Genomic DNA, 24,982 nt, shown 5'->3' with positions numbered 1-24,982 from the left:
TGGTGTCCATGTTGAGGTCAGTGAGACCTGTGGCCTTGCCCACAGAACAGCTTCTTGGTATGTACTAGTTCTGCTACCAGTCAGAACTATAGATTTTCTCTCTAAGAGAAAATCTCTTAAAAGGGCAAGTCTGCACCCCAAGCCTTTTTGACTAACTCAGTCCAAATCACTGAGGCCTACTTAAATTATAACACAGGGGAGGACACACATAGCAGGGAACAAGTAAGAGGTGCACAGGGAATGGTCAGCCAGCATCTGCCTGTATAGTCACACTTGTGACAGGCAGCCAAGCCGATTTTTCATGCGCCGCCTTGTACATTTTACCCCATTCAAAAATAAACCTTGTAAAGAAGGTCGGTTTAATGATCTTGCACAAGGTGCATATGACTGTACCATGAAATTTAATGAGCAATGGAGACCGTGATCCTCCGACGTCTTCAGGGGTTCCGCTGACATTATACATTTTGCTGGTGATAAGAGGCTGTCTGTGATGCCTTCTGATTGCTCCTGAAAAACAATATTCATTAGTCCCATTCAGAAAAGGAAGCCGTAATACACAAGGGGCTTGATTCACAAAACGGTGCTAACTGTTAGCACGATGTGAAAAGTGTGATAACGGTTATCGCGCGCAAAAAGTTAACGCAATTTTTGGGCGTAATAACCGTTTTTTCATGTGAAAAGCCGTGCTGACAGCCGTGCTAACAGTTAGCACCATTTTGTGAATCAAACCCAATGCATCTATTGTAAATGAATAGAACCATACCATCCTCAGCTTCCCCATCAGCCAGGAAAATGTAGTAAGCGCTATCCAAGGGGTACCTCTCTACAGTACCTGGGATCCGAATATTCCTGCGGAAAGAACACTGAATGACCCCATCTGCGACCCTCCAAGCTATGTCCTGTAGAACTTCCTGCAGCCCAAAAGAATAAATAGTATAGAATTATAAACTCAACCCAATACTGTACATTTCAGCAGTAACTTTATTGGACATTAAAATTCTTCAGTGCAAGTTTTATATGTCCCCCCCCCCCCCCCCCCCCGAAGCACTCTATACAAAACCATTGATACGGTGCACCAAAACCCGCCAAGGAAAACCACAGCGTCAGAGAGTTAAAGAAGAGGATGGGGAACAGTTTGTTAATGATTATTATCATTCAAAACATATATAGAAGTGATCATCACAAGCACAGGACTAATAAAGAGCTAATACTGCAGTTAAGGGAGGGCCCTACGGAGAGCCTCTGATCCAAGTGCGGTTGAGACCTCTGCAACCCCTATTGCTACGCCACTGGTGAGGACCCTCACAGTGTCACTGAAGGACACTAGTCATTATTCTGGTCAGCATTTTTTCAGATACACTGGTGAAATATTAGCTCTTGCAACTGCGGAGGGATATAGGGGCCCACTTCGCCATCCCTCCTCTTGTGCAGACCAATCAAGCATCTGATTTGATTATCGAATCAGATGCAATCGGTGCTGCCACGAGCATGCCCGATCGATGATTCAAAATTGCTTGAATGTATTTATCGGACATGCTGCAAGAAAATCGGGCTGACATGGGTGATAGCATTCAAGGTGGTAACGGCATGCAAAATCAGGGCAAGCAACAGAACCTCCATTGCTGTTTCCCACAAGGTGAATGTGCCCCTCGCACTTGCATTTAATACTTTGCCTGTCTGCTGTCTCCCGCTGTGGTCTCCATGCGTTGTACGCAATGCCGCTGGGCCTCCACAAAGCACACGGCACGTGTGACGTCTCACACGGGCCATATGCTTAATGTCGGAAGCCTGTTCACATTGCGGAAGATGAATGGGGACCATGGTGGTAGACAGCAGACTGGTAAAATATTAAATGCAAGGGGCACATTCACATTAAGAGGACAGCAGCAGAGGAGGCAAATTCCCGAGAGATTTCAAGCTGGAATTTCTCAGGAATCAGTCTGCTGGTGTATGGGCAGGTAGCAGATCTCTCTCTGATCAGATTCAATCAGAAAGAGATCTGTCTCGTGGTCGATCTGCCCATAAATCGCCTAATATTCAGTATGTGCACCTTTACTGTTCTTATATTTACCTCCCTCCCAGGAGCCACGTGCTCCATGCTGCCATCCTGTGACTCCTGATGACGTCACATGTAGCGGGAGGATGTCAGCCTACAGCGAGCAGATGCCAGGAGGCATCACTTCTACAAGAATGTTCCCCAAGGGTAAAGTATGCAAGAATAGACTACCAATTTCGCTCTCTTAAAGGATTGCGATCAGGATTGTAATTACGATTGCATGGGTAATCTTGATTTTGTGCAGGTTTCACAAAAAAAGTTCAAAGAATCCACTTGTGGGCAACTGGGCATGAGAAAACACATTTGCACACAAATGTATTGAAATGCCTATATCACTTCACTGGGGAGTGAAGGAAAAGCCATGCATTCATAGGAGCTATCTAGTCAAGGAGAAAAGGATCAAATAAGGCATTCCTTTAGTGTAATAAATGACTGCCCATAAATTAGATTATAGACTAATTTACAGAAATTCTGACTATGACCAAATTTACAATTAATGAAAAAAAAAAACAACAAAAACTAACTAAGATCTTCAGAGATCTAGAATGCATTAATATCTTCTTACACAAATAACCCGAGGGCTCATTTACACTGCACAACGCATGCATGAACGTGATTTTGTGCATGCATTTTCAGTGCAGGGAATGTGTGTCAAAGCGCATTGCATTACATTGGTGGCAATTGAACCTGATGGAAAGCATGTGCGCCAAGATGTTCCCTGCTGCATTGCAATTGACAGCAACGCACATAATGTGAATTAGCCCTTAAAGAGAAACTCCAACCTAGAATTGAACTTTATCCCAATCAGTAGCTGATACCCCCTTTTACATGAGAAAAAAATGATTTTCACAAACAGACCATCAGGGGGCGCTGTATGACTGATTTTGTGCTGAAACCCCTCCCACAAGAAGCTCTGATTACGGGGTATTCTGGGCAAACTGCCACAATGTAACAATGTTCACAGACAGGAATTAGCTGTTTACAGCTGTCTCTAACAGCCAAAACAGCTAGGAGCAGCTACATAACCTGCCCACAGTAAAAATGTCACCATGTAATAAATGTCAGAATGTAAATCGGGGAGAGGAAAGATTTTACAATGAGCAAACACTGACTAAATCATTTATACATAATTATGGTAAAAAATGAAGCACTTTTTTTACTACATTATTTTCACTGGAGTTCCTCTTTAAGACCTCTTTGTCCACTTACCGTATTTTTCAGCATATGACACATTTTTTTCCCCCAAAATGGAGGGGGAAAAGTCAGTGCATCTTATATGCTTATATGCCAAAGGTCTGGCTAGGTGAAATGTTTCTATGTGACAAATCAAATATATTAGCAATAATTATTTAACTCCATTAGCTAAGTGGATTAATGTGCTGTCTCATATAACCTCATGCCAAAGGCTCCAAGTAAGGCCCAGTGCACACCAAAACCGCTAGCAGATCCACAAAACGCTAGCAGGTTTTGGTGCGGTTTTCAGAGATTTGGCCCAGTGCACACCGCGCGGATTTGGATGCGATCCGCCGGCCGCATCCGCCTGTAAATCCGCTTGGCTATTGTATTTCAATGGACTGGTACACACCCGCGGTTTGAGGTTTGTAGCAAACCGCAAACGTGCAGCAGGAGGCACGTTTGTGGTTTGCTACAAACCTCAAACCGCCGGTGTGCACCAGCCCATTGAAATGCATTAGCCAAGCGGATTTACGGGCGGATGCGGCCGGCGGATCGCATCCAAATCCGCTCGGTGTGCACTGGGCCTTAGTCTGTGTAGTTGTGAGAATCTTCACAAAGGGGTTCCTGTGCTGTGCAGCTTCCCACTTAGTAGAGTGAGTATCAGAGTATCTCAGGCTCTAAATCCCAGTGGAATACATCGGTTTTACATAGGTCTTCCTTCTATTCACTTTTTCTCACACCCCTTTTCATATTGCTGCATATGTCATATTGAAGTTTAAAGTAATGCTGAACATGCTAAACACACAACAGGATGTATGATTGACTTGCCTCCTTTACCCCAACTGATCCTTGAGGCTCCGATATCTTAAGTGCACTAAAAACAGCCATTTCAAAAAGACCTACTTCTGCAACAAAAACAATGCTGAATCTCCAATACCACTGACACTGCAACAACTGATATAACATGGAAGAAAATCAGTGTAAACTCAGCACTGATCAGTTAAGTGATGGCCTCTGCTATTTGGCATGGGGGAACATAGGTGAGGGACCCTGTAATGAGGGGCTATAGTCAAGTTATAGAGTGTAGAATATATACACACTATGGCCTCAATTCACTAAGCTTTATCAAACACTTTATCAAACGTTTGATAATTTACCTCATGGGTAAAATCTAATTTTGAATTCACTAAGGTGTTATATATTTAATCGAATGTTTTATTGTTGAAATGTTCAATAAATCTATAACACCTTAGTGAATTCAAAATTAGATTTTACCCATGAGGTAAATTATCAAACGTTTGATAAAGTGTTTGATAAAGCTTAGTGAATTGAGGCCTATGTGAAAAAAAAAAAAGGGGGGGAGGCTGGATATTTGGTCTATGTGTAATTAAAGACAAGTGCAGTTAAAGTGTCACCAGCTGCTTTTGTCGACTTTCACACCCACTGCTTTGTGCCAACAGCTCCAGCTTCAAAAATGATCTGTACCAAGGTCAGTGCCTTCTGATGCATCCTCATATTAGGAGGCCAATGTGTGGAATCTGCACCTGTGTCAAATCAGAAAAGTTTCTGTAACTTTCTCCAATGTTCTCTAGTCCAGGAGAAGCCCATTTACGTTAATGTAAAGGCAAAAAAAGGTCAGATACTTACCTATGGAGAGGGAAAGCTTTGGATTCTATAGAGCCTTCCCTGTCTTCTTTTGCTCCTCTCATTCCAACATTGTAACTCCCGTTGTGTATACTCAACCAATTGGCCGAATACACATCTGTGAGCCCTTGGGAAGCAATTGTGTCCCCGAGTGCTTCTGAAGATGGGTGACTCCGTACCGCACGTGTGAGCGTGCTTCTGCGACAATCGTGCATGTGCAGTATGGAGCCACCCATATTCGGAAGCACATGGGGACACAAGTGCTTCTGACGCCACCTGAGGTAGCAAATTAAAAGGGGGTTATGGCTCTGGAATGAGGGGTACAAGAGAGGACAGGGAAGGCTATAGGATCCAGAGTCTGTCCATACGTAAGTAACTTTTTTTTTTTTTTTTGCAGTCAGGGTGGTGGGGCCTCAAGAAAAGTGCACTTCAAATCTGCATCATAATTTGCATAATCATTCTCCCCCCCCCCCCCCTTCCTTTTAATGAATCTAGCTGTCAGGTCTCTGTACTTTGGAGAGCAGACAGCATGAGTAATCAGAAGTAAATGGGTTGGGAGTGATTCGCTTAGGCCTAAAGGAGATGCAAGATTTCTTCACATAGCTTGAAAACCCTCCAAAGAAAGCGTTTTAGGATAAGGACAGGCGTTACAGGAACTAGAATGTCATTTTAATAAGGGCTTCTGGTTCAGGATAGAATAGTGGACTTGTATGCACAGGTCAACTGCAGGGTGACTTTAACAAGCAGCTAGCATAAACTGGTACAGGTAATGCAGCCTTAGTTTCGCTTTTGTCACTTTTACAACTGCTTAGGTACACTTTCTTAGTGGACAAAAAGAATGGCAAGATAAGGGGAATTTTTTCAGTGCATCCATTTCTGGAAGAATTAAAATAACGAAAAGAAGTTTCTACAGGAGTAGAATCTTGTGACACAAAAACGCTACAAGAAACACTGAAGGTGAATAGGTTACAAGGGGTTAAATAAAACTCAAAGATAACAACGTGACAAAATAAAACAGGATTTAACAATATCCTTGCTAGCCAGCCTATGCAATAAGCCTCAGGGTTGTTTTAAAGCACTCAATGATTCATTTAGCTCCAATTACAGAATATCAGACTAGTAGAGCTCGGACTGGGGCACGCAGGGCCTAGGGGAGGGCTCCCATGAGGGGGTTGGTCGTGGCCAGGAATGCAGGAGTTAATTGTGGGGGGGAGAGAAAGGGTAGTGGGCTGACCCAGGGATACGAAGGGCAGGGGAGGTTCCAGGGATCTGGGATATATAGGGGGGGGGTGGAGTTTCCGGTCCCCAGGGATCATTCCAGAACCTGGGAAGCTGAGCTGGACCCTGGAGCTGTTCCCTTACCTGCAGCATGGAAGTCGAGGCGTTGGTCCGGAGGATCAGGGAGGAAGCTGCTGCCCGTGGAGCCGACTGGGTTTCCAGCCACATGAGTCTCCTGGGTCCGGATCCGTCCTCAGTAGCTGCTGGGGTGTCCATGCAGGCTCGGAGGAGCTGCCCTCCGGAGCGCCTCAGTCCGGACACCTCCCAGAGAGTTCAGCGCCGCAATGGGAGCCCCCCTCGGGACCCTCCAGCCCCTTCTGCCAAGCGGCGCAAGGCTTCGGCTAAGAAGGCGGCTGGGAGGAATCCCCTCCATCGGCGGAGCTCTCCCGGCAATGCCGCTTCTTCCGCATCCCAGTCCGTATCGCCGGCATCTTGTGTGGCCTCCCCGGCGGCTGCTCCTCGCAAGGGGAGCGTGTCTGCCCAACGCCGGAAGAAGTCTGGAGCGGGTGCTTCCGCCCGCAGTGGCACGGCTGCCCTCTCCTCCCGGCAGGCCTCCTCATCTAGCTCCGGATCGATGGCCCCGGCTGGGCCTCCCGCGGCTGCCATCCCCGATGCGCAGGCTCCGTCTTCTAGTCAGGCCCCACAGCCTCTCATGGCTGCCCCCGCGGTTGCCTGCTCCGGCATGCAGGCTCCCTCTGTACCTTCCCAGCAACGCAATGGCCGTGGTTCCGGCGGCAGAAGGCAAGGCCCCCAATCCGGGGGTGAAAACTTACAGAGCCCTCCTAGAGGAGTCACCAGGGATTCCCTTAGGCAGAGCAATGTCTCCTCCTCGGAGGGTGAAGGTGGTGACGACAAGGACGGATCTGGATCTTCGGCTGACCTGGGCTCATATTCGGTGCAGCCAGGTGAGATGTCTGGGGTTCGGGGGGGTTAATGGTAGTGGGGGTAGGCAGTTGGGGGATGGGGGTGGGGGCTGTTGATGCCTTCGCTTGCAAGTGTTGTTGCTGCTTCCCCCTCCCCCCTGCTTCTGTGTTGGCTTTTGTGTCAAGTCTGTTGCAGGGTCTTTGTGGTGCATTGCAGGGTCCCGGGGTCTCGGCACCGGTGTCGTCACCGGTTGCCGCTTGGACGGGGCCTGTGAGTTCCGCGGGTACGAGTGCTATTCCCACATCAAATTTGGCGGGCGGGAATGGGGTGTCCAATATGGGGTCTCTCCTTGTCCAGCCCCCCGTGGCATCTGGGATTACGGAGGGTGAACCTAGTTCATCAACGCAGGCAGCGGTAGCCCCGCCTGCTAAGCCTGCAGCGGTTCCTTTGGTAACCTCCTCATCCACGGATCAGGTCAGGTTGGTGGACTCCGCGAACGGGGAGGTTTATGTCTGTTTTGAGGGTCCGCTGGGGTCGCATTTAAAATCTGAGGTTCGGGAAAAGATTTGGAAAGGGGAGTATGTGGAAATTTTTTCCCTGTTGCCGCTTGAAAAATTTAACCTTGATAGGGCCAAGCCAGATGAGTGTAAGAAGGAGGAGGAGGAACGTAGGCAATACCGGCTTATTCCGCGTACTTTCCAAAATTGGCTTCAGGCCTTTGCGATTTTGGCTAGCGTCATCGGGGAACGACAGCCGGAGTGCTGTTCAGGTCTTTTTTTGCTACCTGGACAGCATTGGTGAGGCTCATTGGGTTTATGGCGGAATTGCTTGGCTTCGGTATGACGAGCAATTCCGTCAGCGTAAAGCGGTGCGTCCTTTGGTCCGTTGGGACCACAAGGACATTAGTTTATGGATGAAAGTGATGATGCCGGCGGGACGTAGCACGCAGTCCTTTCAGGGGTGGGCCGGAGGTACCGGTAATCCGGGACAGCCGGCCTCCAAGAAGAAAGGAGTGTGCTGGCAGTACAATGAGGGATCCTGTCGTTTCGCGGGCTCATATCGATTTAAACATGAATGTTCCTCCTGCGCCGGCTCTCACCCCTCGACCAGATGTTTCAAAACTGGTAAGGGTCGTTCCTCCGATTCTGCAAGAAAGAGGGAGGACGCCAGTGATGGTTCAAGAGATGGAGCGGTTCCTAAATACAGTAGGTTCCCAGACACGGAAACGGCGTCCTTATTGTACAGTGGCTTTAAAGATGGCTTCGTGATACCGAGTGCTTGTTCTACAGTCAGGCCTCCCCCTTATCGCAATTTAAAATCAGTTGAAATTATCCAAGGAGGTCGCGTTGGGGCGTATGGCGGGTCCTTTTAGTGATTGTCCTTTTCCCAATCTGGTGGTTTCCCCGCTGGGCCTGGTCCCCAAGAAGGAGCCCAACACTTACCGGTTAATACACCATTTGTCATACCCCAACGGCGAGTCTGTAAATGACGGTATAGACCCTGAGGAGTCTTCAGTGGTTTACACGTCATTTGATGAGGCAGTAAAGTGGGTAAAATGTTTGGGTCAGGGGACGCTGCTTGCAAAGACTGATGTGGAATCTGCCTTTCGCTTGTTGCCTGTCCACCCATCCAGTTTTCATTTGTTAGGCTGTTTTTGGGAGAGTAATTTTTACGTAGATTTGTGCCTGCTTATGGGTTGTTCCATCTCGTGTCACTATTTTGAGTCATTTAGCAGGTTTGTGGAGTGAGTGGTTAAAGAGGAGTCGGGTTTGGCCTCGGTCATCCATTATTTGGATGACTTCTTGTTTATGGGTCAAAAGGATTCGCCGAATTGTGCGTATCTGCTGGCTTCTATGCAGCGGGTGTGTAAGTGTTTTGGGATCCCATTGGCAGAGGAAAAACCGGAGGACCCGCAGACCACCATCAAATTCCTCGGTATTACTATTGATTCGGTCGCTATGGAATGTCGTTTGCCGGATGACAAGGTGGCGGACCTAAGGGGAGCCATTAGTGAAGCATTGGCAGAGAAAAAGATTACGCTTCGGTCGTTACAGTCGCTGCTGGGAAAACTGAACTTCGCCTGTAGGATTATGCCCGTGGGGCGTATTTTCTGCAGGCGATTGGCCAGCACCACGGCGGGTGTGAGGGCGCCACATCACCGGATTCGGCTGACGAAAGATCATCGGGACAATCTGGTCATGTGGCTCACCTTCTTGGCGGATTTTAACGGTCGTTCGGTTTGGATGAATGAGAAGTGTTTTAACTTTGAGTTGGAACTCTTCACAGACGCCTCAGGAGCCTGTGGTTATGGGGCATACTTTGCTGGTCAGTGGAGTGCAGCCCCATGGCCCGAAGAATGGGTGCGGGCTGGTTTTACGAAGAATTTGATGCTGCTGGAGCTTTTCCCGATAGTGGTAGCCGTGGAATTATGGGGTCAATTGTTAAAGGACAGGAGGATCCGTTTTAATTGTGATAATCTTGGGGTGGTTATGGCCATTAATAAAGGGTCGGCCTCTCCCCCCCCCCCCCCCCCGTCATTCGTTTGTTACGTCACCTTGTCCTGTCCTGTCTTCGTTGCAATATGTTTGTTTTTGCGGCTCATGTGCCTGGTTCCGAAAACGATGTGGCTGACGCCCTCTCTCGTTTTCAGTGGGACCGATTTCGGAGAGAAGCACCGGGAGCCGAACTTCAGGGTCTGCGTTGTCCGGACACTCTAAGGGCGATTCCTTTAGGATTATAGAAGAGTGGATGGCTCGGTCGGTAGCGGCTTCCACCTGGAAGGCCTATTCGGCAGTATGGGCTGAATAATCTGAGTTAATGCAGCAAGTTGGCAATAGTGGCGTTGAGAGTGATCGTCTATGTGTCTTATTCCATTTTATGGCATGTAACGGCGCGAAGGGTGTGTCGGCGATGGCGTTGTCAAAAAAGTTAACGGCACTTGCATTTTTGTTCAGAATGTCAGAATGCAAGGGGTGTCTGATGTGACGAAAGATTCCAGAGTTCGCTTGGCCATGAAGGGCTATCGGTCAGGGGTTAAGGCGTGCGATTCGCGGCATCCGGTGTATTTTTCTATGTTGTCTGTCATGTCTGCTCATTTGCCGGTTGTTTGTTTTTCTTCCTACGAGGTTCAGTTGTTTTCTGTTGCTTTTTCTTTGGCTTTCTTTGGGGCTTTTAGAATCGGGGAGCTAGTGAGTCCTAGCAAAAACAAGCCTGGTGGTATTTTAAAAGGGGATGTCCGATTAGAGCCCGGTTTGGTAAGAATTTATCTGCGTAGGTCAAAGACGGACCAGGTGGGGAGGGGAAGACTGATTTCTCTTTCCCATACCTGGTTCGGCGGTTAGTCCGGTACAGGCGGTTCGCACGTTTTTGTCTGTTAGACCGGGGCAGGGCATTCCTTTCTTATGCCATGAGGATGGGCTGCCATTGTCCAGTTTCCAATTCGTTTCCATTTTTAGGAAGCTAATTGGTCTGGCAGGTTACGATCCTGCTAACTTTGCATCTCACTCCTTTCGGATCGGGGCAGCTACGGAAGCGGCCAGGTGGGGCCTCGATAATGCGTGCATAAAGCAGATCGGTTGGTGGGAGTTGTCACGATTCCTGTCGTATGTTAGACCACATTTGCTGTGAGTTAATGGGGTCATAGACTTATAGGGTTTTTTTTCGGGCCAGAAGTGGGTGCATAATCGGCTTGTTTCTCCACTTTGTGTTTCAGAGGATCGGCAGAGCTTGGTCTGGATTCTTGGCCATTCATATGTGGTGTGGGGAGCCAGGCGAGTAGGAGTACACCCCGAGGGCCGTCAATTGGGCCTTCTGAGGGCACATGCCCGTGTACGTTGGATCGGTGTTCCGGGTATGTCTTGGTCAAGAGTGGTACCCGAGGTCCATCGTTTTGCTCGTTTGGATCGACCCCCGGACATATTAGTTATCCATGCAGGTGGAAATGACTTGGCCTCCCGAACCACTAGACAATTGGTTCGTGACATTAAATTTGATTTTTTTGCGCCTTCGATCCAGCTTTCCAGATACAATCCTGGTTTGGTCCGAGGTAGTGGGCAGGCTTCGATGGAGACAGGCCAGATCTGTAGAAGGGGTGAACAGGGCTAGAAAGAAGCTTAATCGGGAGGTATCCCGTTTTGTGGTGAGAAATGGGGGGGGGGGGGGGGGCAGTTCATCATGTTGATCTGGAGACAGATACTGCCCGATTTTTGAGACTGGATAGGGTTCACCTCAATGCTGTGGGAACAGACCTTTGGACCTTGGCCTTGAGTGAGGGGATCCAGAGAGCCCTTAGTTTGTGGTGGGTGGCACGGATATGAGGTTTCATACCCGTTTACTGTGGCGGGGTGGAGGTATCCGGAGGTGGTCAATAAGTGGAAGGGAGGTTTCGCCTCGGTGCGAATTCCTCCTGAAGGTCCATGTCTGCAAAAAGGAAGTCTGTGGTTGGCATGCAGCTGTCCCTGAGTTGGCATTCGCGGCTGGGGGCTGGTTTCTTTGGCTGCTTGCCAGTTTTAGTTATGGTGGAATTGCCCCGGATCCCTCCCCCTTTTTGTTTACATAATACAGTTTTACGTTAATTGTTAATTTAAGTTTAATAAAGAAGAAGGGCTGCTCTGGCCTTTTATTTATCCACGTCAACTGAATTCCTGTCTCTTTTGTTCTTGATGGGGGGAATGTTTTTTATTGGGTCAATGGTGTAATAGGCAGGGGCGGCTATAGGCCATACCCTCCTCAAGTAGAGTCTCAAAGTTAGGATTGTCTGACCCACACCAATCCATCTTGACATTAATAATAATTCATCTCTTGCAGGCGCGTAACTATAAGGGAGCAGCCCCTGCAACAGAGCAGGGGAACCCTGAGATGCAAGGGGGCCCCAACTACAGAGAAAGGGGTCCATCATTCAGATCAGGTGTTTTTGTGGCTACACTTGTTATATGTGTGAAGGTTATGATGCCCATACTTGTTTTATGACACTTGAAAGATGGGCCCCCAGACTGTGAGGGTCACCGACACAGGCAAGGGTGTGAACAATGGGGACATCCATCAAAATTTTGCTGGGGGCCCCATGATGATTTTTAGTTACGCCCCTGCTCTCTTTACCAGTGTTTTTAGGTGGGCCTTCAGACGTTCAGAGAAACCTTGTTAACCTGAGGTTTATGGTAGGGTCTGGCTATTATCTCAGGCTTGCAGGAACTTATCGACCACGTGACAAGTTTGCTAGAAAATGTAAGGTGAACATTTCATTTTAATTTGTACAGTGCTTTTCTCCTGTTGGACTCAAAGCGCTCAAGAGCTGCAGCCACTAGGCACTCAAGAGGCCACCCTGCAGTGTTAAGTCTTGCCCATGGCCTCTTTACTGAATAGGTACTGACCCTAGCCAGGATTCGAACCCTGGTCTCCCATGTCAAAGGCGGAGCCCTTCCTCCAGCTGACATTTTTTTCCCAGACAGAATTATCAGTTACAAAGGAAAGATTGAAATCAATATCCAGGCTTTACCGGAAGAGCCAATCTTGGGAGTGATCGTCCAGTGCTGTAGGCAGGGTTTACATCAACAGTCTGGCCATCCATCACACACAGGTAGTTGTCATCATCCCCCTACAAGAACACAGATACAATAATTGCTACACATACATGGATAGAATTCTGAAGGTATAGTACAGTGCCACAGAACTAAAACTATCCCACTGCACAGGAATCAAATGCAAAATTAATACATTTGCCCGGAATAGCTTGAAAGATTATTGTTTACATGTTTAGACAATCCTCTTTATAGTACCATCAGTTAATTCAGTATAGATCTTCAATAAGAAAACCACAGTCACAGCTGACATCTATATGATATATCTACACTCACAAAGATAAAGGATATGTATTGTTAGGTTTGTTAGCATTTGCCTTACAGTTTGTCAGCCACCATTTAGGACTCGTTCACATCGAGGTCATTTTTGGCTTTTTTTCAAGCGCGATTCGCCCACAAAACGCTTGTGCAATAATTCTCTATGAGAAGGTTCATATCAGTGTGGTTCGTGTGCTGTGCGTTCCGCAAAGCGGGGCCTGTACCATTTTTGGGGGCGATTTTGCTCTAATGGAAGGTACAGGAAGAGCGCTAAACGCTCACAAAATCGCTGTATGCACTGATTGCGTTCGCGTTTTTAAGAATAAATACATTGTATTTATTCTTTTCCGGGTCAAAGAGTTCACTTCCTGACTGATGTCAGGAAGTGACAAAACGGAATCGCTCTGCAAAAGTGCTTACAAAAGCGGGTTGCCAAAAATTGTAGCGCGCAGTGGAGTGCCGGGAGGTGGGGAAAAAAACAGCAGTCAGAGATTTCGATTTTAGATGTGAACAGAGCCTCAGGGACGAAGTTTTTGAATTTGGATGAGAGCCCTTACTGACTAAAGATAGCCATACACCTAACTATGATGAGCAGATTCGACCAGGAAACAAATCTCTCTCTGATTGAATCTGATTAGACGACACAGGACAGGCACCACAACACAGGACAGGTAATGTATCAATGCACATACACATCCGGACACACACACACACACACACACACACACACACACACACACACACACACACACACACACACACACACACACACACACACACACACACACACACACACACACACACACACACACACACACACACACACACACACACACACACACACACACACACACACACACACACACACACACACACACACTTATACATTAGGGTAACAGCACCTGGAGTTTTATCATAGTTATTTGGGATGAAAAAAGACATACTGTACGTCCTTCGAATTCAACCAGAAAATAAAGTACAACACCAGCCTGCTCCCTCACATATCCTTGTTGATCCAGAGGAAGGCAAAAAACTCTTACAAGGCATGGTCCAATTAGCCCCAAAAGGGAAAAAAATTCCTTCCGGACTCCTTTTTTCTGTGGTTGAAAGGGTGTGTGTGTGTGTGTGTGTGTGTGTGTGGTGGTTAGAGATGTAGCGAACGGTTCCCGAACATCTCTGAATACATGGGGCTTTTACTACTTCCGGGTCGCTCTGACCCGGAGTAGTACGCCTGCGCTGCCCGGCGAAGCGCGTCCTAGATCGCGCTCCTGTTGCCGGGCACCCTCTGCGCATGTGCGTCACGTCATGAACAACGTCACGCACATGCGCAGAGAGTGCCCGGCAACAGGAGCGCGATCTAGGACGCGCTTCGCCGGGCAGCGCAGAAGTACTACTCCGGGTCAGAGCGATCCGGAAGTAGTAAAAGCCCCAGAGATGTTCGCCGAGCGAACAGTTCACAACATCTCTAGTGGTGGTGTGTGTGTGTGTGTTGTGCGTGTGTTGTGCTGTGCGTGTTGTGGTGTGTGTGTGTGTGGTGTGTGTGTGTGTGGTGTGTGTGTGCTGTGGTGTGTGTGCTGTGGTGTGTGTGGTATGTGTGTACTGCTCCAGTATTAGGGTAGTGAAGCAGTCACACTTACCTCTCCACCCAGAGCACTCCCTCCTCTATGCTTCTGTTATTTCCCGGTGCCCGTAGTGACCTGGTGGCATGCACATACCCATGCACACTGCTGGGTCATGTGGAATAGGCACCAGAAGATAATAGCAGCAAAGGTGAAGGTGTGTCCCAGCCAGAAAGTCACACCTCACTGCACTCTGCAGAGGCACCAGGGAGTGGTATTTGAGAGAGATCTGGGGCGTATGGAAAACTTAAGGTGGCCACACACCATACAATTTTACACCAATTCAATAAATACGATCGGTGGTACTGAAAAATCGAAAGCCTTTTTTTTTTTTTGTTATTTGAGAATTCTGATCGAATTTCCTGTTTTTTATTCGATAAGAGAAGATCGGGAGAGTTGGATTTTTCTGATGAATTTTTATGAAATTTGAATGATGTAGGGTAGATTGTCAGTTACTTGATGTACAGACCCAAGCAATTTTTCTGAGTTTTAAATCACTTTTTCATAATTGGGGAAAGAAATCAGAAAAAAAATTGATTGCACTTCTTAAATTGAAAAGATTTTTTTTTTTTTTAATGCATGGTGTGTGGCCACCTTAAAGTGAGTGTCCAAGGAGGAGAAAAAAAAATCCACATACCTGGGGCTTCCACCAGCCCGTGGCAGCCGTTCTGTGCCCTCGCCGCAGCTCCGGAGGTTCCCGGTCTTCTCCGCTGCAGAACCAGACCTCGCTGGGTCGACCTCTTCTGCGCTCCACCGCGCGGATCACGTGGTCCGGCCGATGTCATCAGGACTGTACTGCACAGGCGCAGTAGTTCTGAGCCTGCGCAGTACCGTCCTGATGAAGTCTCCCCCGGACCACGTGACCCGCGTGATGGAGCGCAGAAGACGCTGACCCGGAAGCCGACCTGGCGAGGTCGGGCTCTGCAGTGGAGAAGACCGGGAGCCTCCAGAGCTGCTGCGAGGGCACAGGATTGCTGCCACGGGCTGGAGGAAGCCCCAGGTAAGCAGATCTTTTTTTTCCTCCTTGGAGGTTTCCTTTAAGGCTTTCAGTTTATAAGAGTACCTTACTCAGACTCTTGTGCTGCGCATACAGGATACAAGTCTGAAGAAAAACCATTACGATATATCAAAAGGTTTATCTGTAAATCTTTTAAAAGTTAGCCAAAAATGTTACAAAAAAAATAGCCACAGCCAACAGCGCTGGACATCTGAGCCGTTGGCTGTGACCAATGTAATGGCTCCTAAGCAACAAAAGTAATGTTTGACATCACCCAATCAAAAAGCTGTAACAAGGCTTTCATAAATTAATAGCAGCCATTTGAGCCATTTCCAGGTTTTCTCTTCTGCATACAAGTATGTGAAGGTTAGGTTTTTTTTTAGATTGAACCAAATAACCAGGTATCTGCTGTGAAAAGTGCCACACTGGACTGGATATAATACTAACCATCCACTGGTCATGTGACAAGGCAAAAGCCACATAGCCTTTCCCCGGACCACTCATTTCAATCTGCACGGAACTGCCCTGCCTCTGGAAGGACAAGAAGAAGCACTGCACATCCCGCTTCGGGTCACAGTCTGTTGGATTCCTGATGCAGAACCTCCTGCTGCCGCAGCCAGACGAGTTGAACTAGAAATACAAAATCAGTGAGAAGAATTGTAGCTCTCATCACAATCATTGCATTTTATAGGTATAAAGGACTAAATATTGTACTTTTTTTTTACCATTCTGGAAATATGCAACAATTAATTTATTCCACGTTAGAGCTGTATACTATTACAAGAACTCCAAGTATAAACAACTTCCACCTTGTGAAAATGCATTAGTCATGTACTTATCATCAGTGACATGCTGTCAACATAGCATACTGGCTCCTGCAATTCCCCACTGCCCTTAGCATAGTTGTCAACACATAAACGTCAATTAAGTCTTGTATAAAGGTGGCCCTACACAATTCAATTTTTTAGGGTCTTTTTTGACCAGAGAAATCTGATCAATTTTTCCGCTTGATCCATTTCTCTGAAAATATGAAACAAATCGAAATGATCAAATAAAAATGTCAGTTCTAATTGTTCCAACATATCTGATCAAGTTTTTAGAGAGAAGAAAAATAAATATTTTTTTCCTCGATTACTGTCTACAATGGATTGGGTATCGGTTGAAAAGGGCGCCTGAGCTGCCTGTATGAAAAGGGCGCCGCCATAGACATCGATGTTATTTCTGGAAATATGGGCTACAAGGTGTAGAAAAGGACGCCCGAGTTTTAATATAGGCTACAAGCGGGCTCCCCTTTGTAGCCCATATTTTTTCGGCTACAAGGTTTTTGGCTACAGTAGGGCGCCCCTTTGTAGCCCATATTTTTTCCGGCTACAAGGTTTTCGGCTACAGTAGGGTGCCCCTTTGTAGCCCATATTATTGCCTTTTTTTGTAGCCGAAGTTTTTATATGGGCTACAAGCACTGTAAGCCAAATTATTTCATTCCCCCACTATCCATGGCGGCCTGGAGGGGGAATAGTAATTAACACATCCTGGAGTTTTTTTGTAGCCGAAGTTTTTATATGGGCTACACCAGGCGCCTTTTTTTGTAGCCGAAGTTTTTATATGGGCTACACCAGGTGCCTTTTTTTGTAGCCGAAGTTTATATGAGCTACACCAGGCGCCTTTTTTGTAGCCGAAGTTGGTATATATGGGCTCCACCAGGCGCCCTTTTCATATAAACCCATGGATTGTCTTTATAGAAAAAAAAAGGGGGGGGGGGGAGGGGGGAAATCTAACAATTCGATTGTACTGTGTATGGCACAGCACACAAGCACTGTTAAACATAGCCACTACTAACCATCCATTCAGCCCTGCCACTCCTATAGATGTATATCAAGCACTGCACAGAGTATAGATCAAATGAGTATCTATAACTCAAATGTGGATTATGTACCCATGCACATCTCTAGTGTGGCTTCCTCCCTGTTGCCAGGCAACCATCCATGCCTGCTGACCCCTACAACCAAAAGTATGGGATGCTACCGCCACTGTTCAGAAACCATGAGCAGTGCATGTGCTTTATACAGGACTACATAATACTGAGTTTTCACATGTAGAGTAATGGTGCAGCCAGTAGGAGAATAGGGTACAGACACAAGATGGTTAACCCATTCGCGTTCCGTCGTTTTCACTTGAGAAATGTTCACCTCCCATTCATTAGCCTATAACTTTATCACTACTTATCACAATGAACTGATCTATATCTTGTTTTTTCCGCCACCAATTAGGCTTTCTTTGGGGGGGTACATTTTGCTAAGAGCCACTTTACTGTAAATGCATTTTAACAGGAACAATAAGAAAAAAAAAACGGAAAAAAATTGATTTCTCAGTTTTCAGCCATTATAGTTTTAAAATAATACATGCCTCCATAATTAAAACTCACGTATTGTATTTGCCCATATGTCCCGGTTATTACACCATTAAAATTATGTCCCTATCACAATGTATGGCGACAATATTTTATTTGGAAATAAGGTGCATTTTTTCCGTTTTGCATCCATCACTATTTACAAGTTTAAAATAAAAAAAAATATAGAAATATTTCATCTTTACATTGATATCTAAAAAGTTTAGACCCTTAGGTAAATATTTACATTTTTTTTTTATTTACATTTTTTTTTTTATATTAAACATTTTATTTGGGTAGTTTTGGGAGGGTGGGAGGTAAACAGTAGTGTTATAATGTAAATGTGTGTTGATTTTCATTTTTTTTTACTTTTAGTTGTAGTATTACTTTTTGGCCAGAAGATGGCGGCCATGAGTTTGTTTACATGACGTCACTCTAAGCGTAACACACGCTTAGAGCGACACATGGGGGAGGTAACAGCCAGAGAAGGCGCAGCTTCCGAGAGAAGCTGTCGCTTTTTCAGCGGGGGGTAGGAATCAGTGATCGGGCACCATAGCCCGATTCACTGACTGCCTGGCCAACGAACCGCGGGCTGGGAGCGCACGTGCGATCGGTCGCGGGAGCACGCATGGTTCCTGGACGTAGTCTCTACGTCCAGGTACCAAAATAGGTTAAACAGAAAAAAAAAAATGGGTGGAAGTAGGCTTTGAGATGCGGAAGAGGAATGTCATGCACCAGGGAACATGCCTCTGTCACACCTACACCTCCTTGGGTACACTTTAACGCATTTATTAAAGTGTATACAACTCAGCATTTCTGCTTTGCTCCAAGATATTCTTTACAGCAACTAATGTACTACCAGAACAGTACTTTCTTTGTTCAGTGGGAAGCTTAGAGCGATTGTCAGACTTAAAGGGAAGGTTCAGGGAGGGGATTAAAAAAATAAAAATAAATTTCCACTTACCTGGGGCTTCCTCCAGCCCGTGGCAGGCAGGAGGTGCCCTCGCCGCCGCTCCGCAGGCTCCCGGTGGTCTCCGGTGCCCGACCCGACCTGGCCAGGCCGGCTGCCAGGTCGGGCTCTTCTGCGCTCCATTTTCTGGGACTTCTGCGTCCCTCGCCGGCGCGCTGACGTCATCGGATGTCCGCCGGGCTGTACTGCGCATGCGCAGAACTACTGCGCATGCGCAGTACAGCCCGGCGGACGTCCGATGACGTCAGCGCGCCGGCGTGGGACGCAGAAGTCCCAGGAAATGGAGCGCAGAAGAGCCCGACCTGGCAGCCGGCCTGGCCAGGTCGGGTCGGGCACCGGAGACCACCGGGAGCCTGCGGAGCGGCGGCGAGGGCACCTCCTGCCTGCCACGGGCTGGAGGAAGCCCCAGGTAAGTGGAAATTTATTTTTATTTTTTTAATCCCCTCCCTGAACCTTCCCTTTAAGGAAGTGATAATATTAGCTAATAAGAAAACAAACAAGATACTTTAAAACACTGCTAGCAGTGTCTCCCCTGAATACAAGCCAAAAGAAGAAGACACATTCTCACTGGATACATTGTAATGTATAAATACAGCAAAGATGCAAAACAATTACAATGGTAGCTTTCAACTGTACTTTGGGAACTTGTAATTTATAAACAGTAAATATTACTTGTGCCTAAAGCAAATATGATAACTGTACGGGTAATAAAAAGTAGAAAAACAAGTTTTAAGGTCAATGATAAAAGTAAGCAATAAAAAGGTAATTTCCAGAATGCCACTGAACAGACTACACATTATCAACGAGGTAGTAATTTTTTTGTGCCGATGGAAACTTTAGTGCAACTAGCTTGAAACTGGGACAGTCTTTTTCTGCTGTAGAGGATTTGCATTGACCATATTTTAAATAGAGATGCAAGCGAACCGTTCGCCAGCGAATCTCTATGTGCCTGTACTACTTCCGGGCCGCTATGACCCAGAGTAGTACGGCTGTGCTGGGCCGGCGGTGCACATCTTTGATCGCGCGCCTGTTGCCGGGCACTCTCTGCGCATAAGCGTGACGTCACGCACATGCGCAGAGGGTGCCCGGCAACAGGCGCGCTATCAAGGACACGCACCGCTGGCCCAACACAGCCGTACTACTCCGGGTCATAGCAATCCGGAAGTAGTACAGGGTGAGTGGTTCGCCGGCGAACGGTACCCGAACCGGTCGCCGTCATCTCTAATTTCAAGCTACATGCAATATCAGTTCGCAACAATCTACCGCCCTCCTGGCCCTGCTTCTTTCTTCCTAGATCACTTCTCTGCATGGCTCCTCCAGTTCCTGTCCTCCGAAATCCCTATCATCATTATGGGTGACTTTAACATTCATGTTGACACTGACAATTCTGCCGCCACTAAACTTCTGTCACTTACTTCCACCTACGGCCTGTCTCAGTGGTCCACTGCTCCAACTCACTCTAATAGTCATACACTCGACTTCGTATTCACTCGTCTCTGTTCTATCACTGGTTTCACCAATACTCCTCTCCCGCTCTCTGACCATAACTTACTAAACTTCTCACTCTCCCCCTCTCTTCCTACCACGCTGCCTCAAGCACACTCACATATACGCAGGAACTACCGCAACATAGACATCAAATTGGTCTCTGATGCCCTGGCACCTCTCCTCACACAACCGTTCTCTGAACCTGGCTCAGCAGCTGCACACTACCACAGCTCAATCACACAAGCCATGGATGCAATCGCACCTTTCACCAATGTCTGCCCACACTGTGTCAGTCGCCAACCCTGGCTGACCAAAGCTACTAAACAGCTAAAGGGGTGCTCTAGGGTAGCTGAACGGCGTTGGAGAAAAAACAATTCTATTGAGGATTTCATTTCATACAAAAAAGCCTTGAACAAGTTTAGAATCGCTCTCTCTTCTGCAAAACAATCATATTGTTTTTCCCTCATATCCTCCCACAATTCAAAGCACCTGTTCAGCACTTTCAACTCCTTTCTCCATCCACCCCCTCCTCCTTCATGCTTATCAGCTGAAGATTTTGCAACTTACTTTACAGATAAAATTGCCAAAATCCGTAGTGTTTTTTCCATGTAGACATCAAACTCCATCTCCACTCCTCTTGTTGACTGCTCTCTTTCCAGTTTCTCTCCACTCTCCGAATATTCTCTCTCCTCTCTTATCTCCAAATCCCATCTAACCACCTGTTCTTTGGATCCTATCCCATCTCACTCCACAGCTATCCTCATCCTTCATCCCTGCCCCAACATCGCTGTTTAACCTATACCTCTCCACTGGAATTTTTCCATCCTCACTCAAGAAGGCTGTTGTAACACCACTACTTAAAAAACCATCTCTAGGCCCCACCGAACTTACCAACTACCGCCCAGTGTCACTTATTCCATTTGCATCCAGTGTTCTCCCCAGGCTGTTTTAGCTGGGTGCTCCACCCGGCTAGTTTTGGTGAACACCCGGCTGTCATCAGCTCACCACCTCCTATTCTGTAAGCAGACTTGCACACAGAAGCATCGGCCCTGTATTCTCTCATCTTGCCCCACCCGGCTACTTTTTCATGCCACCCGGCTGGAAAAAAAATTCTGGGGAGAACACTGGCATCTAAATTACTTTAACGTCACCTTCATGCTGAACTAAGTCAGTATTTATCTGAAAATTCCCTGCTTGATCAGCTTCAATCTGGCTTCCGGGCAAACCACTCCACAGAAACAGCCCTCACCAAAGTGGCCAATGATCTCCTCACAGCTAAATTCATAGTCTATTATTCCATACTAATCCTTCTAGATCTGTCATCAGCATTTGACACTGTCGACCACACTTTACTCCTACATATCCTTTCATCTATAGGAATAAAGGACCTCGCTCTCTCCTGAAAATCTTTCTTCCTCTCTGGAAGGTCTTTCTCGGTTTTTTATTCAGATCAGGCCTCCTCTTCACATCCTCTGTCTGTAGGGGGTACCCCAAGGCTCTGACCTCAATCCCCTCCTCTTTTCCATCTACATGCACAGGCTTGGTAACTTAATCAACTCATTTGGTTTTCAATACCACCTATATGAAGATGATACACAATCTTAGCTCCCTCCTCACACGAGTTCCCGATGTCCTCTCGCTTCTTAAAACTTAATATGAACAAAACAGAACTAATAGTCTTTCCACCATCTCTGTCCACCTCTTTGCCTGATATTACAATAAATGTTAATAACACACCTATAACTTCAGTTCCCAAAGCACAGTGCTTAAGGGTAATATTTGATTCTTCTCTCTCATTTATTCCTCACATTAAAACTCCCTAACCAGCTCCCTAACCTCCAACTCAAAAACATAGCACGGATCCGTCCTTTTCTTTCTCACGACACAACCAAAATGTTTTACATGTGCTTATTATATCTCGTTTGGACTATTGCAATATACTGCTTGGTGGACTTCCAACTAACCGACTAGCACCGCTCAATTCTGTACTGAACTATGCTGCTCGACTCATTCATCTCTCCTCTCGCTCTTCCTCTGCAGATCCTATCTGTCAAGCTCTTCACTGGCTACCAATCAACCAAAGGATCCAGTTCAAACTCTTAACCCTAACCTACAAAGCTCTCCACAATTTATCTCCCCTGTACATCTCCTCACTAGTTTCCAGATATCAACCCAACCGCAATCTCAGATCTGCACACAAGCTTCTTTTATCCTCTTCTACAATTACCTCCTCACATTCACGGGTACAAGACTTCTCACATGCCTCACTCCTCCTCTGGAATTCCCTTCCACAGCACATCCACCACTCTGCCACCTTTGAAATCATTAAACGCTCCCTCAAAAGCCACCTTTTCCGACAAGCATATTCTCTAGCTTAGGCCATGCACCCTTCAACCTCGCATCTACATTTACTCCTCACTAAATAACCTAATCACGCACTGCCTGTACCTATACTGTATACTTCCCCCACCTCTTGTTTCCACCCCATTCCTTTAGATTGTAAGCTCGCAAGGGCAGGGCTCTCACCCTTTTGTGTCATGGACTGTTATTTTAATTGCTTGCACTCTGTTATACATTTAAGTCAACATTTTACATCTGCTATTGTAATCACCTGTTCTGTATTTTGTACCAGTGTTCATATTTGATGTACATCATTGTCTGTATCATTATGTATCCCTTGTTTGTGTTCTTACATTGTACAGCGCCACGGAATATGTTGGCGCTTTATAAATAAATAATAATAAAATAATATGCCAAAAAAAAACAAACCAACAAAAAAAGTGCACCAAGTTGGACATTAATCACCACATTGATTATCACTAGCAGAGACCTCACATCTGGACACTGTAATTGCGGACTGTGGTTCTCATCTAGCTGAGCTCTTCTAGCAGCACCCTTTTTTTCATGCATGTATTTTGAAAGGACAAAGCTGTACAATGATTTTATCGGGCAGGATGTTTACCCTTCCTGTTAGCGCAGGCTTGAGGTCCATGCTTATCGGTGATGCGGTCACTGGTATCGGTGGGACGGGTGGCGCATCAGTTTGGATAATAACAGGTCCTGGAATCTTCACCCAGTAAATGGCATATTTCTCCACCACAGTGGCTCTGGATAACAGAATTGCAATATAAATTGAGTTTAAAATCTGAACTAGTTAACATATTTTTGATAAACTGTCACTTGAAAAACGCAACACCTATGCTAGCACTCATTTATTCAGTATGTGCTATAATGACATTTCCAGGAAAATATATCTAAAAAAAAGACATGCTAGCATGCAGCATAGTAATAATCCTACTTATATTAGCAGGCATGTGGTGCATTGTGTTTAAGTGCTGTGTCCTTGGAAACATATTCCAGCTTTAACATCTATTCAAGGGGGGAAAGAAAAGTGTGTATGCAGTTTCTGTTTTAAAAAAACAAACAAACAAACCAAACAAAAAAAAAAACAAAAACCAGTAAGACAAGATGCCTTTTAATTTCAGGCACTCAATTTATATGGAGGTTAAAAGGGTATCCCAACCCCATGGAAGAATTACTGGGTAACCGGTCCCCCAGCCCCCAAAAGTTCCCATAAAATAAGTATAATTTTTGTAAACACAGTCAGAGACATACAGAATGTGCAGGCGTAATGAAGCTTAAAGGGAACCTTAACTGAGTCATTATGGGGGCTTGTGGGAAACAGTAAAAGAAATGGACAACACAGAGGCATGTGAATCCAGAGTGAACATACCTCTGTGCTTACCTTGGATAGCTTTGCCTCGGGTCAGGTATCCTTTAAGATATAGTATTTGATGATTGCTTACTAGAAGTAGTGCAGAACTGACACACAGATGTGCTGCTGTTATAGTAGGGGCAGTGGGGCACTAACATTCTCTAATAGGGAGATGGGAGAATATGAATACTGGATCCTTATTAGGCATAAAGCCCTTCATGTGAGGCTCTGGAAGGATCAATGGTTCGAACCAAGTGCCTTTACAGAGCTCATGTGACGTGTGCCTATTTTTTTTTTTTTTAAAGGGCCTTTCTGCTCAACTGGCAGTGAAGACTCTAGGGCTCAGCCACACTAAGCGCTTTTCTGAGCGCTTGTGATTGTTTTAAAAAAAAATCGCTCCCATTCACTTTCATTAAAATCGTGGTAAAAATTGCAGCGATTTTTTTTTGCTTACGTGGCGATTTTTACTGTGATTTTCATAAAAGTGAATGGAAGCGATTTAAAAAAAAAATGCTCAGAAAAGCGCTGATAGGCTAGATGCACACATAGCAAACACTAGCATTGCGGAAAATGCTGTGTTTTTGTTGCTAATGGATGTATATGGGCCGCAGGAAAATACGCATATCAAAAACATAACAAAAACGCACATAATGAAAGTCAATGTAAACGCAACGGTATGCGTTTTTCGAAGAAAATAAAGTTTGAGATGTATTTCCGCTTCCTGTTGTCTTCCTAGTGATTTGCATTAAATGCAAAATGAAAACGCATTAAGACGCACGCAAAACGCATCTGAGGTAAAAAAAACCCGCAAATGCACACAACATAAAATGCAGCTGTTTATGTTATGACATGTGTGCACCTAGCCATAGTGGGGCTGAACCAAAGGCCTGTTACGGAGAGAGCAAGGAGCCACCCCTAACAAAACCTGAGCTGCACGCATGTACACTTTACTGCT

At 46.1% G+C, this 24,982-nt stretch overlaps 1 protein-coding gene across 3 annotated transcripts in view; it reads right to left on the bottom strand.

Annotated features, from left to right (window-relative positions):
- The window catches only part of LOC137521030 (putative ferric-chelate reductase 1), a 153,532-nt gene that overhangs the window by 29,859 nt on the left and 98,691 nt on the right, over positions 1-24,982 (bottom strand). For all 3 annotated transcript variants that reach the window (XM_068239751.1, XM_068239752.1, XM_068239753.1), the window contains 5 exons: positions 23,275-23,419; positions 15,916-16,098; positions 12,513-12,611; positions 764-911; positions 394-507 (listed from right to left, as the gene is read on the bottom strand). In XM_068239751.1, coding sequence (XP_068095852.1) covers positions 394-507; positions 764-911; positions 12,513-12,611; positions 15,916-16,098; positions 23,275-23,419 — 689 coding nt within the window. The remainder of the gene's footprint in view (positions 1-393; positions 508-763; positions 912-12,512; positions 12,612-15,915; positions 16,099-23,274; positions 23,420-24,982) is intronic.

This window comes from Hyperolius riggenbachi, chromosome 6 (genome assembly GCF_040937935.1).
Source record: "Hyperolius riggenbachi isolate aHypRig1 chromosome 6, aHypRig1.pri, whole genome shotgun sequence".
In the NCBI taxonomy this organism is placed as follows: Eukaryota; Metazoa; Chordata; class Amphibia; order Anura; family Hyperoliidae; genus Hyperolius; species Hyperolius riggenbachi.
This window is presented reverse-complemented; position numbering and strand designations above follow the sequence as displayed.